The sequence below is a fragment of the Canis lupus genome, chromosome 22 (assembly GCF_003254725.2).
Source record: "Canis lupus dingo isolate Sandy chromosome 22, ASM325472v2, whole genome shotgun sequence".
Lineage (NCBI taxonomy): Eukaryota > Metazoa > Chordata > Mammalia > Carnivora > Canidae > Canis > Canis lupus.
The window spans coordinates 27896836-27911813 of NC_064264.1; the positions used below are offsets into that span (position 1 = coordinate 27896836).

The following is a 14978-nucleotide window of genomic DNA, read 5'->3' on the forward strand; positions in this document are numbered from 1 at the left end:
TCTCATCTAGATCTTCACCTCCTTAAGTAATAAGGTCTACCTCTGAGTGAAGTATCATCTCTCTTTCAATGTGGATTCTATCTACTGTCTTTATTTTCTCCTTTTTCTCTTCTTTTGTGCTTTGTACTTTCATTTAATATTTAATTTTGTGCAGGGGGAAGAGCCAATTAAACTCACTCTTTGACATTTTACAAAATACAAGGAGCTTACCTAGAAATTTCTCTCTTTTGCTAATTCTCTTAGCACAATATAGACAATTTCTATCTCCTGTCTGAGCCAGTTATTATCATTAAATCTTAGAGCTAAACCAGTCTATGCCAGCTGAAGCAGAGAAATGAACAGATTGCAGGTATTTTGAATAAACAAGCACCTAAGAAGCCAGTGTTTTGGAGGAAGCTATTCTAACTTTTGTGCATGCCCTGAAGTGAAAATATACCCATCAATTTCTATTCCGTTGCAAATCATGTAAACATGAACAACAAATGACCCATGCAGCTCCATAAAATATTCTGAATTCTTACTTAAACTCAATTTCTCACTAATATTAGCTGACTGCCTCTATCATTCTTTTAACAGGCTCCTGCTTTTGCTTTACACTGGTAGTAGTGAAGCCCTCAAGGCCTATCAAAGTCTGTATTTAAGAAGAATAAACCAAAAATCATCAACAATCTAGTCCCACATCCCAAAAGGCAGCATTAAAAAAAATCATAATAAAAGCACATAAGTAACTAAATGGTTTGTCAATAAAAACCAAATGGAGATCTAGAAGCTGAACTATATCCAGAAGTCCTCATAATTAAGCATAAGTAGAACAAATTTACCAAAGGAAGCTATAGGAGCTCAATCACTCAAGAAGTAAAGACAATCCTACACATAAGTAGAGGTCAGCTGCCTGGGACAATTCTGGTCGTATGGATAGATGACATGAGGATTCCACTGAATTGGTGAACTACAAGAGGACAGGCCTGTGTAAGGTAGACAGAGGAAGTAAGTCCATAAGAGAAAGGACGTCACCTGAAATAAGACGTCCTTAACATCAACAAGTGAGAGAGTTGACAGCAGAAGACAATGGATGTAGCAGAGATCTAGAAATGGGGAGTTTCACTGGAGCAACACTATAGCCACATTCAATGGTCAGGAAGAACCAGAGCTAGAGTCATACTCTCCAACCAGCTTTGCAGCAATCACTGCAATGACCACATTTCCTTTCACAAATAGAAATGGCACAGGACTAAAAATACACTTGTGGCTTCTTCCTGTTGGCTGCTGAGAAAAGCAACAGCCTGTAGGGAAGAAAATGGGGTGTGAGTATTTCAAATTTGCCCACGACCACATCCCTTGAAACTCTTGAATGAGTGCTATGAAAATAAGGTATATTTTTGGAAGATTCTTCACTTCATCTAAATATAATTAAAAAAATAAAAAAACCCAAAACAGTCTTAAAAAAGACGACCAAAGGAATTACATGCCCAAATGGGGTTGGTTTCTTAACAGCAGTATCAACATGCTCTAGTCACAGATATCTTGGGGGGAAAAGTACTTTCTACTCTTGGATCTAATAGCATAATTGTTTTAAGTCAGGAATAATGTGCTCATAACCCTTAATGAGTTGTTTTTCAAGCATGACACCATTACAATAAAGAGTCTTAACTCAATAAACATGTTTTATACAATTCTGGTAGACCAGGCTGTTGGGATTGATTTTTCATGGAAGAAAATGTGTCTGCAGAGGAAACTGGAGCTGAACTCCAGCCCTCTAGGCAATCTATCTCATGCGGGTTCACATGGACAGAACAGGCTCGTGGTCAAGGAAATCCCCACCTTGCTGCATCGGGCTTTTTTAGTTCTATTATTCCAAAGCTGCTGATACATCATGCACTTGCCTGAGCCTCATTCCTAGGCATCGAGGTGTTATTACCTGTTCCTTCATCTACATGGAGAGAGGACCAGCTCAAGCATGGGAGGGAGGAGATGCATCCATTTATTTTTTTTCTAGCTCATTAGCTGGGTTTTCACAGACTGGTTACTGTGTTGCTCTTTAAGTATTTTGAATTTCTAAAATGTAACATTCAGTAATACTCAGATTTAAAAAATAGTTAGGGTTTATATTTTGTTCTGAACTATTCTATACCTTCCACTAGGTGATAAATGAGAAATGTTTGCTCTTATATTAATTATATTAGTTCTGGTATCATTTTTATAATTCTTAGTGGATTCAAATTTCACTGAACTTTCGTTTGTTTGCTTTTCATTGTCAACCCTACATCATTATCTCCTGATTTTGTATTTCCTTTCACTTTCCATTGTGTATCTTTTCTTTCCTAAAAACTTTGTCAATCTGGTAAATTGACTTTAGAATTCAGATTAATTACTGCAAGATGCAGGTTACTTCCACAGTATAATATAAGCAACTAACATGCAATTAAAGACTTTGCCTCTATAGTTCTTCCTTCCCTAGAATTACCCATTTTCAACTCTCTATTGGATTATTCTTGAGAGCATATCTCCCTCTTTTTAAAATCCCTCCCTTGAGGAACACCTGGGTGACACAGTGGTTGAGTGTCTGCCTTTGGCTCAGGGCGTGATCCCAGGGTCCTGGGATGGAATCCTGCATCGGGTTCCCAGCAGAAAGCCTGACTCTTCCTCTGCCTATCTCTGCCTCTTTCTCTTTGCCTCTCATGAATAAATAAAATCTTAAATAAGGGGGATCCCTGGGTGGCTCAGCGGTTTTGCGCCTGCCTTTGGCCCAGGGCGCGATCCTGGAGTCCCAGGATCGAGTCCCATGTCAGGCTCCCGGCATGGAGCCTGCTTCTCCCTCCTCCTGTGTCTCTGCCTCTCTCTCTCTCTCTCTCTCTCTCTCTCTCCGTCTATCATAAATAAATAAATAAATCTTTAAAAAATCTTAAATAAATACATAAAATAAAATAAATCCCTCCCTTGAGACCCTAAAAAGTCTCTCTAGCTGTCAATCCATTTCTTTACAACTTCTCCTGCAGAGCTATTCCAAAGAGCTGTCTAGATTTTCGGGCTTCCCCTTCTCACCTCCCATCTGAACTTGAACTCATTTCAGTCTTTTGTCCCCACCACTCCACTGACACACTGTCAGTGTCACCAATGAACTCCACCTTTGCCAAATACCCATTCTCAGTCCTCATTAAGTAGTGATTCAGTGATTCTTGCAAAAGGAAGAATGTAAAAGGTAGTCATGTCACTTTCCTGCTCAAAGGCCTAGTTCCAGTGGCTTCCCACCATATTTAGGAAAAAAACAAGGAACTTACCATGTTGTCTGAGGCCATACATGATCTGGCACTACTCACCCCTCTGGTCCCCCATCCACAGCTTTCCCATCGCCCATTCCCCTCCTGTTGCACCAGCTGCCTCATAGCTCTTCTCACACCAGCCATGCATCTTCATGCCTTGGGGTCTTTGAACTTTCAGTTCTCCCTTTCCGTAAAGGTCCTCCTCAGGTATCATTATCAGAGCTTACATTTCAGATAGGCCAGAATGTATCTAAAACTATGCTCCTCTCTTCTGACTTCCCATCCCCCTATCATGGCTTATTTTTCTTCACAGCTCTTAAACCATCTGACATAAATTATTTGCTTCTTGCACTAGAAAGTAAGGTCCATTACAGCAGGCACTTGGCTCATCTTGGAGCCTCAATTCTCAGAATTTTACGTGGCATCTAATGTGTCCACAGGACGGAAGGAAGGAAGGAAAGAGACAATCCTAAATTTACCTTTATCAAGGCAGTAACAAACCAAGAACAATTCTGCCTATGATTTATTATGACCTTTATGCTGCTCTGTCACTAAGTATCTGTAAAAACTAATGAAAATCTCCTGGGAAATCTACCAAAAACTTCCCTAGGAATGAAATTCCTTTATGAGGTCAAATGATCCCATTAGGGTCTTGTTTATAAATAATATGTCTCAGATTACAGAGTAACAAAACTTGGGCCAGATCCGCCCATCGGCTGTTCCCTCTACAAAGAGAACTCCCATTCCTTAGCAAACCACTTTGGGGGCTAACTACCACTTTGTCCTTCTGGTATCAAGAGAGAAAGTGTCTTCCCTGGGAGATCTTCTCTGACATCCTCCCTCTTGTAGCTCTAGTCTAAATTCTTTTTGTTTGCTATATGTTCTAAAATATCACGCTGCTTTTCTTCAGATCACATATCACATTCAAAGCTGAACTGAGATACATCAGTGGCCCAGGGCTAGCTAACAGCTTGCCATTCCTTTAGACCAATCTTCTTTAAATACTTGGATAGGCTGAGTTTTTATCCTTCCTGGAAAGTTTTCTCACTTCTTTTGTTGTTTAGTCAAGCATACTCATGTGGACGTTTCACCCTATCACATCCTCAAACCCTAACTACCCTCTCTGAGCATCATGGTGGAAACATGTCCAACCATATAGAATACCCACTGTGAAAATACTTTCCACAAATACAACTTTCTCTGTCTGCAATTATAATTAAAGTCTCTCCCCTGGGCAAATCCATGAGTAGTCTATGTTTTAATCCAACTTAAGCACAGAATATCTACAATGATCAACTAATTACATGATTTTTTAAAATTTAATGTCCATACTTCCCAGTAGAATAGAAGCACTCTGAGATAGAAACAGCATCTGTTTTATTCAACACTGTAACTATAGTGCCAATAAAATACTTATTACATGACATATGCTCAATAAATACTTGAATGGACAAATGACTCAATTCATAGGATACATCATCTTAAAATGTGGATAGGTACATTCACAGGTCTTTGTGTAACATGACAGATAAGGTCTACCAGAGACCAGAGGTGTTACAACAACTTTAAAAATAATTAGCCAGTACAATCATCTGCATTTATAGGAGTTAGTTTTGTAATTTTATTACTAGCAACTTGAAAATCCAACTCTCCTATCATATTTTCTTTTGCTTATCCATACCAGATATACAAGTCCTACTGAGAATGGACTCGGGGCTCCTTTTACCACTTGGCCATTTCATTGTTGGCCTAGTGCCCAGCTACATATGTGCAAAACAAAGACTTGAAGAATTACTGAAATGCCCTTTCTTTTATTCATTCTGTGAGGTAGGCAGCCCTCCTCCACTAGACACCTTTACCATCATCTAATTAATCAGTTAAACAATAAAAAAAAACTTATAAAATGCTATAGCAATATCTGTATAATACGGTGATTATAAAAACTTAATACAAACTAATAAAAATAGAAAATATGGGATGTTTCCAGACAATTTCTCATAGTAAACTCTCATCCCTTATAATTTTTAGTAACAACTTTGAGAAGCATTTCTATACTAACTGCTTGGGAGTGGTTTTTCATTTGTAAATTCAGTATGTTTTTTTTCTTCCAACTTTGTTTTTATAAGACAGAGAAAAAATTTCTGAACCTTACTGCTTCAAGTATTTCGGGGAGGAGGTAAATTATAATAGATAATTGCAAACATCTTATCGAGAGTTGATTAACTAGACATTAAGCTCTTACTTAATCTCCTCAATAATTTTCAAGGATAGGTCATGTTATTATACCCTATTTAATCGCTGAAGAAAATTTCCCAATTGAAAGCTGTAAGTGAAGGCACTAAGACTCTCAGATTCCTGATCCTGAATCTCCTGCTCCTAATGTCCACATCACAGTCTAACGGATTTATGATTACATCAATTTTTATTCTTGGCATGAGAAAACTGCTGAGTAAAAAACATGGCATGAAACTCACAAATACACTTGAGAGCAAATTACTGCATGAGTCGTAACAAAGTTCTTCATAGAGACAGAGTTTCCAGAAAATTAAATTTTGGCAATATACTCTCTATACCAATTGCCTTAAATAAAACTAACCTCTCCCATAAAAGGATAATGTCAGATAAAAGAGATATCTCTTTTGTTGCTTTCATTAGTGTATCAAAATTAAAAAAAAAAAAAAAGACATGAACAACATGAAAATCTGCATCAATCATCTTCAGAATTAAAGCACGGTTTTCATTAAGGGGTATGATACAAGGACTGGATTCTATGATATACACATACACACATAAAGTAATGGAATATGGAAGGTTCTATTTTTGCTCTTTGTTAATTCTTAATTCTTAAAAAAATTTGTAAACACATCTTTACAAAAAATTTGTACACATCTAAACAAAATACAAAAGAGAATAAATATCTAATGTGGCCTTCAGTTGTATTATTATTCAAATTGGTTACCTCCTTTTGATCAGAGATATTAGTAACATCAAGGGATTCAAATGAAGTAAAATCCAGAAGACCTCATACCTCTTTTTCTTCTTCCTATTCCCTAAGATAGGACTAGTTCCTGGCCTTTGCCCATAGCAATACAAAACACAGAGGTCGCCATGTTAGGCCCAGAATGGCTGTGATCTAAAATCTTTGAGTGCTGTGAATCATGTGATTTTTTTTCACTTGGTAATATTGAGAAGGTAAAATTCATTTTGTCTGCTATGAAGAAACTTGATGCAGATAAAACTTGCCAAAGATGAATGCACAATTTTGTAGTGTATGTTTGCAAAAATTTCTCTAACTTCACAATCAACTGTTATTTCTATGCATTGAATCCTACCTTATGCAAGAATTATAATAATCCACGTTTACCAGCATTTTATGAGAAGGTAGTGTTTATATATTCATCAATCATATTTTAATTATGAGCCTGAATAGTAATATCATTTCAAAGCAAAAAGCAATACAACGTAAGTCTTAAATCCTCATCATTTCTTGGCCCTAAAAACAAAATACATACATATGTGTTTAGTTTTAGAAGAAATGAATCAATGACTATGGGCATTTTATATTTCTATAGAAGGGTGGCTTATTTTTTAGATTCATGATAAAGGAAGAAAAAAATCAACAGCAAGATGCTACTTTAATTCCTTTTAGTAAAAATTGGGAAATAATAAGAGATTAGAAGTAGGAAAGCAACTTCATGATCAACTGCATAACCGCCATATATAATTAGGTAACTAGGTATTATTAAGTAGAGTTACATAGCAAAGTATCTTCCTGCCTTCCACATGCTAGAAGAGAATTTTAACATTGCATTTTGAAAAATTCCATCATATTGAGTCATACTGTTTAAAATGACAATATACTAAGATAAGAACTCATGCTACATTAGGCTTTTGAAATCAAACACCTACCTCTAGAATTATTTTAATGGCAACTCAACTTACAAGCAGTCATGCTAAATATTTGAGCATCTGAGGTAAACATTTTTGCCAATTAAGACTTTTGAATTCTAACATTAAATGACTTGATACGTAAAAAAAGAGACCAACAAACATTGAAGCAAATACCAATGGAAACATGCAGTTAGTTCCTACTCAATCGTGCTGATCAGCTGGTGTGTCTGTGTTGTTGTGCATAGAACTTTGGATGTAGTGTACTTTCATACAATTTATGGGCAGCTCACTGAATAAAGGAATAGTTACCTCTAGCGCTGAAATAAATCAAGGCTTCACCTGTGTCCCTTACCTTTGCCATGGCTTCTCCCATCCTCCAAAAGCGGCACAACGATAGTGTTGTTCACATTTCCAGGTGACCGCACAGCTGTGTAGACAACAGGCACCGACTGTACCACCACAGGGATGCGGTGAACGTGACTCAGTTTGTTAGACTGTAAATTCATGGGACTTGAAGGCGGTACAGGATGGATAATGTGCAAAAACTGCTGGCCTCCCACCCCAGAGGCGGAGGCTACGAGGGGCCCTGGAGTTAATACTGTTGACGAAGATGATGCTGAAGATACTGATGTTATAACGGTCGGGGAGGAGGCTGGACGACTAGACGACGATGAGGAGGTTGAAGTAGAAGAAGGTGAGGAGGCGGATGCTGTCATGGAAACCGGGGAGGATGAAACGGCTGTGGGGGATGTCCTGGCTTTGTTGATTGACAAGTCCACTGGCTCAGTTTGTGTTTGGAAGTGATCTACAGATAATGAGTCCTCCGGGGGCTCCCCTTTCACATTATTTAGCAACAGGGGAACAGCTTCCATATCGGGGTAGTTGTGGACGTTTGGAGACTGTGGGGAGAAAAGGGGACACATGTTGATCTTTGTTAATCACATATTTAATAGATGCAGTATTTATGAATGGGGTGCTTATTAATTTTTCTTCTATTGCCACGAGACATTACTCATTCCCCAAATAGTAGAAGAATTTCTCGGTGACAGTCATTGTGATTGGAATTGAGAGTACTAAAGTACGGAATAGTATAAGACAAGGCCTCTGCTAGAAATACATTTTCATCCTACTGGGGAGAGACAGACACAGTTGTTCAAATCCAGTGAAACAAGCACTCCATGGAGGAGAAAAGAGGCCTAAGAACCCCAAAGTTAATGTCAATTTTATATAAAATCTCTAAAAGACAAGGGCAGGATGCAAAGCATTGCCTACTTAAAACTGTATAAGTACAACAGCTTATTTAAAATAACAACTATTTTAATTAAATAAAGGCATTCATGTTGTTGGCTTGAACCATCCTGCATTTATGAGTCTCACTCTCCTCAGTTATAAAGCAATGGGAATTTTGATTAAACTTAAAAATGCTTCCCAGCTCTATAATTCTACAATTCCATGATTCTAACTCTTACTCAACACTATCATAATCTGGAGGCATAAAATCACCTGGCAACAATACTGGAAAAATCACTGCGTTTCAACTTTTGTATATGGCACAAGAGCTCCCATACCATTTTCATGAACAGCACTGAAAAGGGGCACAATTGCTGAATTATTAAATATTAAATATTTTCTAACAGTTGGGTTATGTTTTAACTTAGTGACATTTTTTTTTTTCTCAAAATAATGTACGCAACTGCTACAACAAACATTTTAGGAAATAATTGTAGAAAAAACTTACTCTGGAAGTTTTAAATTGTTTATGAAAATTTATTTAAAGATAATTTTGTACATGTTCATTTTTAATCTTTTTAGTTTTAATGAGCAAATTTTAAATAATAATAATAATAAATTCAAGATTCTACCCAAACTAATGGACTCAGTATTTTATTATTGGACATGAATATAATTTATCATTATACTTATTCACTCATAAATTCAACAAGTGTTCATTGAATACCCACCTCCAAGGCCATTTTAAAATGGCCTAACAATTCTATTAGCATGTGTCATGCTAGCCTTACCAGAGAAAATTAGACTGTGACGAGATTATTTGGGTTATATCTAATTTGGCCAGGCTAACATAGGCACTGATGTTCTATTGTATGAAGACCAAAAACTGTTTTTCAGCTTCATTATGGTATCAGAACAACAATGTCTAAAATTATATTAAATTGGTTCATTTCATTCTCTGTTTAATAAAAGATCTTGGTTTTCTATTCCCCCCCTAAAATCTGAGCATACACTTAAAGGAACAAAACATGTTTCTTAAAACCTTTCTTTATAGAATATAAATTATAGCTCCATTCAAAACATACAATAGGCAGTAGTGCAAGGGAATTCTATTCAACAAGATAATAAGTCAACAATGGTACCAGATCAACTAAAAAGGGAAATGGGTTGATGTTTTACTGTTTTCTTGTTTCTAAGCTAAGATGGTTACTTACCCACAAAAAAAGAAGAGAATTAGAAAATATAAAAATAAACCATCCAAAATATCTACTGCATGAAATTCTCAGTGCCAAGATTTCATTCTGTGTGTTGAAACTGAGAAACAACTCTTTAAATCTCAGACATTAAGAAACAAAAATCCCCCACAAATACCATAAACTGAGCTACTTTTAAAAAAGCTATTAACATTATCTACTCTTTTAACTAGAACAGTATTTCAGTTGATTCCCAGCATTATCATTTAATTCCTTTTTAGAATATAAGACATTCTTATTAGTATGTTATACCCACACAGAAATTCTTTATTGAGGCTGCCTTCATAAAATATCCCAAATGGTTTGTCATTAAAATTATAAAATATGTCATTAAGCACATGTTATGAAACACTGTTTGACTTCAAATACAGTCTTGATTGGTTTCTCTATTCTTACTGTATTAGATACATGCAGAATTCTCAATTTTGGAAATAGTGATCATTCTATCTAGTTAGACACAAGGTCTCTACATAGGTTTACAAAACCAGGGCTGAGGTGTAAGTCGTCATCACTGTAGAAACATTTCATAATGTAAACAAAAGACTACTTTAATGGATTATGACAATACAGGAGGTGATAAATATGGAGCTTATTTATAGAGATGGCTTATGAGACATCAAGTGTCACTGAGCTTCGCGAATAACTTTTCTAGATTATGAACAGGAGTCCACCTTTTGTACGTAGTTAATTCCTAAGAAAAATATTCATTCCTTAAGCTGTTTTATAACAACAGAAGAAGACTGTTCCTCTTATAATTCTGTTGCAAATACAAGGAAAGCTATGAAGGACCAAATATTAAGAGTCCCTAGGTGTTTTCAAATACACAAAAACTACTTAACTTAAACCAAAATACAGCTTAAACCAAAATACAGAAAATGATCACAAAAATTAGCAAGAATAAACCAAACTCTTGGACTACACACATTGTCTTTGGAACCTTGGACACATTATGTATGAATTTATAAGCATCACCATTGCAGAGCACTTCTTGGTTCCTTCTTCATCTGCAGCAGGTGAAATGCAGCCAGTATGAACCCAAACAATGCCTCATCAGTATAAAGAGAACAACATCTTTATTGTACCATTTACCTGTTTACAGTAGTGACATAATATTATATCCTCACAGCCCATATGTATCTCTTCTACTGGGATGTGGCAGGTAAAGCCACACTGTAGTTTCTGGCTACACATACATATATGGAAGCTAGCAATACTACCTAAATACGGTTTTAAAACATCTATGGCATACTTTTGCTCCTGTTTTAGGAAAGAGAAGAGACCTGAAAGACTGATCCTGAAATCATCATTTGGAATTCATTTTCTTACTTTCAGAAAGGTGAAAATTGAAATGCACTGATTCTGAGGTAAGAATCCATAAATACATAGCTGCAGTGAGGTGATGGGAACAGAGCAGAGAGCCAAAAGTGACAATGAAAGCTCTGAGAGACCAAGTAACACACCAAAAGAGAAGTACTTGGAGCAGCTAGAAATTATATAAAAGGACTACAAAAACACATGAGACATATTGTGGGTTTAGCTCCAGACCATGGCAATAAAGTGAATGTTGCAATAGAGCATGACAAGTGAATTTTTTCCAGCATACAACAGTTATATTTCCACTTCAACTGTAGTCTATCAAGTGTACAATAACATTGTGTCTAAAAAAACAAGGTACATACCTTAATTTAAAAATACTTTATTGATTTAAAAAAAATGCTAACCTTCACTTCTAATTCTAGTTCTCTTGCTATTTTCACATCTGCAGTTACTTCATCCACTGAAGTCTTGAGCCTCTCAAAATCAACTATGAGAACTCAATCAACTTTCTCCAAACTCCTGTAAATGTGGATATTTTGGCCTCTTCCCATGAATTGCAAATGCTGTTAATGGCAACTAGAATGGTGAATCCTTTCCAGAAGGTTTTCAATTTATTTAGCCTGGATCCATCAGAGGAATCACTGTTCATGGCAGGTGCAGCCTTGCAAAATATATTTCTTAAATAATAAGATTTGAAAGTTGAAATGACTCCTTGATCCATGGGCTGCAGAACAGATGTTGTATTAGCAGGCATGAAAATAACATTAATCTCTTTACACATCTCCATCAGAGCTCTCTGGCAACCAGGTGCACTGTCTATGAGCAGTCATATTGCGAAAGGAATATTTTTCTGATTACTAGATCTCAACAGTGGGCTTAAAAGATTTAGTAAGGCATGCTGTACACAGAGATGTTGTCACCTAGGCTTTGTTGTTGCATTTATGGAGCACAGACAGACCAGGTTTAGCATAATTCCCAAGGGCCTTGGGATTTCTGGAATGGTCAATGAGCACTGGCTTCCAACTTAAAGTTACCAGCTACACTGGCCCCTATAAAGAGCATCAGCCTGTTCTTTGAAGCTTTGACTTCTCCTCTCTAGCTATGAAAGTCCCAGATGCCATCTTCTTCCAACAGAAGGTTTAGACTATGTGGAAAATCTGTTGTTTGGGGTAGCTACCTTCATTAATGATCTTAGCCAGATCTTCTGGATAACTTGCTGCAGCTTCTACATTGCCACTTACTGCTTTACTTTGCACTTTTATGTTATGGAGATGGCTTCTTTCCTTATGCCCCATGAACCAATCCAGCTTCAGATTTTCTTCTCTAGCTTCCTTACCTCTTTCAAATTCATTGAATTTTTATAAAATTCAAGAGTTAGTGCATTGCTCTGGATTAAACTTTGGCTTAAGGTAATGTTGTGACTGGTTTGATCTTTTTTTTTTTATTTTTATTTTTTTTTATTTTTTTAAAGATTTTATTTATTTATTCATGATAGTCACAGAGAGAGAGAGAGGGGCAGAGACACAGGCAGAGAGAGAAGCAGGCTCCATGCATCGGAAGCCCGACGTGGGATTCGATCCCGGGTCTCCAGGATCGCGCCCTGGGCCAAAGGCAGGCGCCAAACCGCTGCGCCACCCAGGGATCCCTGGTTTGATCTTCTATCAAGACCACTAAAGCTTTCTCCATATCAGCAATGAGGCTGTTTCACTTTCCTACCATTCATGCATTTACCAGATAACACTTTTAATTTTCTTCAAGAACTTTTCCTTTGCATTCACAACTTGGCTATTTGGTACAAGAGGCCTAGCTTTCAACCTGTCTCAGCTTTTTTTTTTTTTAATGTTTTAATTCATGAGAGACAGAGAGAGAGAGAAAGGCAGAGACACAGGCAGAGGGAGAAGCAGGCTCCATGCAGGGAGCCTGATATAGGACTTGATCCTGGGTCTCCAGGATCAGGCCCTAAGCTGAAGGCAGCACTAAACCGCTGAGCCACCGGGGCTGTCCCTGTCTCAGCTTTTAACAAGCTTCTTTCACTAAGCTTACCTATTTCTAGCTGCTGACTTACAGTGAGAGACATACGCCTCTTTCTTTCACTTGAACATGCAGAGGTCACTATAGCGTTATTAATATTGGCCTAATTCCAATACTGTTGTGATTCAGGGACTAGAGAGGCCCAAAGAAAGGGAGAGAGATGGGGAATAATTGATGGGTGGAGGAGTCAGAAGACACACAAACTTTATTAAGTATGCTGTTCTACACAGGTGCAGTTCGTGGGGCCCTCAAAAACAGTTACAACAGTAACATTAAAGATCACTGATCTCAGATCACCAAAGAAATATAATAATAATGAAAAGTTTTAAATGCTAAGTGAACCAATGCTGTGGGAGAAGTGGCACCAATAGACTTGCTTAGATGCAGATCTGCCACAAACCTTGATTGGTTCAAAAAACAAAACAAAAAAGCAGAATCTGTGAAGTGCAGTAAAGCAAAACACGATGAAATGAGGAATGCCTGTACAAGTATTTGTGAAAGTGAGAGACGATACGGTATGTTCCCAGGAAACAAATAAGGAGTAGGAATGCTGAATAAATTAGGAATAAAGAAGTTATAAGCACCGTGAGGAAGAGAAATTTCTTTTAAACAAACAAAACCAAGAAAGGATTCCATGCCAAAATTTTACACTTGAGTATTAACCACTTGATTTTTGAGTCAACTAAGTGCTCCTTTTGTTGTCTGTTTAAAGCCCACCAAAATTTTTGTCTGGGAATGGTGATGTTAGCTGAATTTTGCTGTTGATGTCCTAGTGTGCAAATGATCAAATACTTAATATATTCAATATATTGAATATAAAAAGAAACAACATGCGTTCTAAAGGCATGAAGATTTTAAATAAATACTGGATTTCTGTCAAAGGGAATGTGAATAATTTCATAAAAGATCTCAACTGATTTAACATTAAAATAATACATCAGTAAACATGTTATCAAAAATAGTCTTGATTTTTCTTTTTTTTTTTCTGTATTAGATATATCTGGAATTCTAATTCTAAAATAGTGACTATTTCCAGCCAAATTTTTCTCCTCCTACATATATCTGTATATCTAGTTAGACACAAAATTCCCACATAGGTTTACAAACCAAGGGCTGAGGTGTAATTCATCACTGTAGAAACATTTCATAATGTAAATGGTTACATACACACAATCTTTCAAAAGGATTATATATTACTCCTTGAAAGTATAATATAATTTTTGAAATAAAATATCTTAACAAATCACTGTATAAATACCTATCAATTGCAACAAAATAAATGTAATATACTTAATAAAAGTTTATATATGAAAATCTAAAAATAAATACAAAGAGGATTATACTGTCACATATTATTTGCTTCAAAAGTCTGAAAGCCAGTTTTAATCATAATAGTCCACTCAATAAAATATTACGCATAATATTCTAATGAACATATTCCTTTCAGTGATCTGGGGATTCCATATGAGCTTTTTTAATAAGATAATCTTTTTCCTCAATAAACATTTTAAAATGTAATTTTAACTTTAGGCATTTTGTTGAGTGAATATAAAAATGAATCTAAAACCTCCTACATATTAGTATCCATAGTATTAGATGTGTTTCCTATAATTGGCCATTATCATCAGCTGAATCTTATTATGGTCTGGCAAAAACTAAAAAGTGCTTTTAATATTGGTCATGTCTTTAAACTCTTGGTAATCCTAAAAAGAGAGAAAAAAATGTCTGGACACAATCTCATCTTTGGAAAGCCCACCAGAGACTCTTATGCGTAGTCATAGTTGAGGACCCTGGTAAGTGTTATCCAAGATTTACATGCAGTCTGTTCCGTCTTTAATGGCACCAGGAATTTTTAGAGAAGCAGAGCATTTACACACACAAACAGACTATCCATTTATCTATCCACTCATCTACTCACCCAGCCAGCTGGTATTTAAATGCATTACATTTAATTTTATCTTTATAAACTTGTTGAGAAATAATCTCATGGTACTTT

The 14978-nt window shown here is 36.3% G+C and overlaps 1 protein-coding gene across 17 annotated transcripts in view; it reads right to left on the reverse strand.

Annotated features, from left to right (window-relative positions):
• The window catches only part of KLF12 (KLF transcription factor 12), a 590647-nt gene that overhangs the window by 141164 nt on the left and 434505 nt on the right, over nucleotides 1–14978 (reverse strand). For all 17 annotated transcript variants that reach the window (XR_007404879.1, XR_007404880.1, XM_025441137.3 and 14 more), the window contains one exon: nucleotides 7504–8050. Coding sequence is in view for 15 of the 17 variants with exons in the window: in XM_025441137.3 (XP_025296922.1) it covers nucleotides 7504–8050 (547 nt within the window). In the remaining 2 variants the exon portion in view is untranslated. The remainder of the gene's footprint in view (nucleotides 1–7503; nucleotides 8051–14978) is intronic.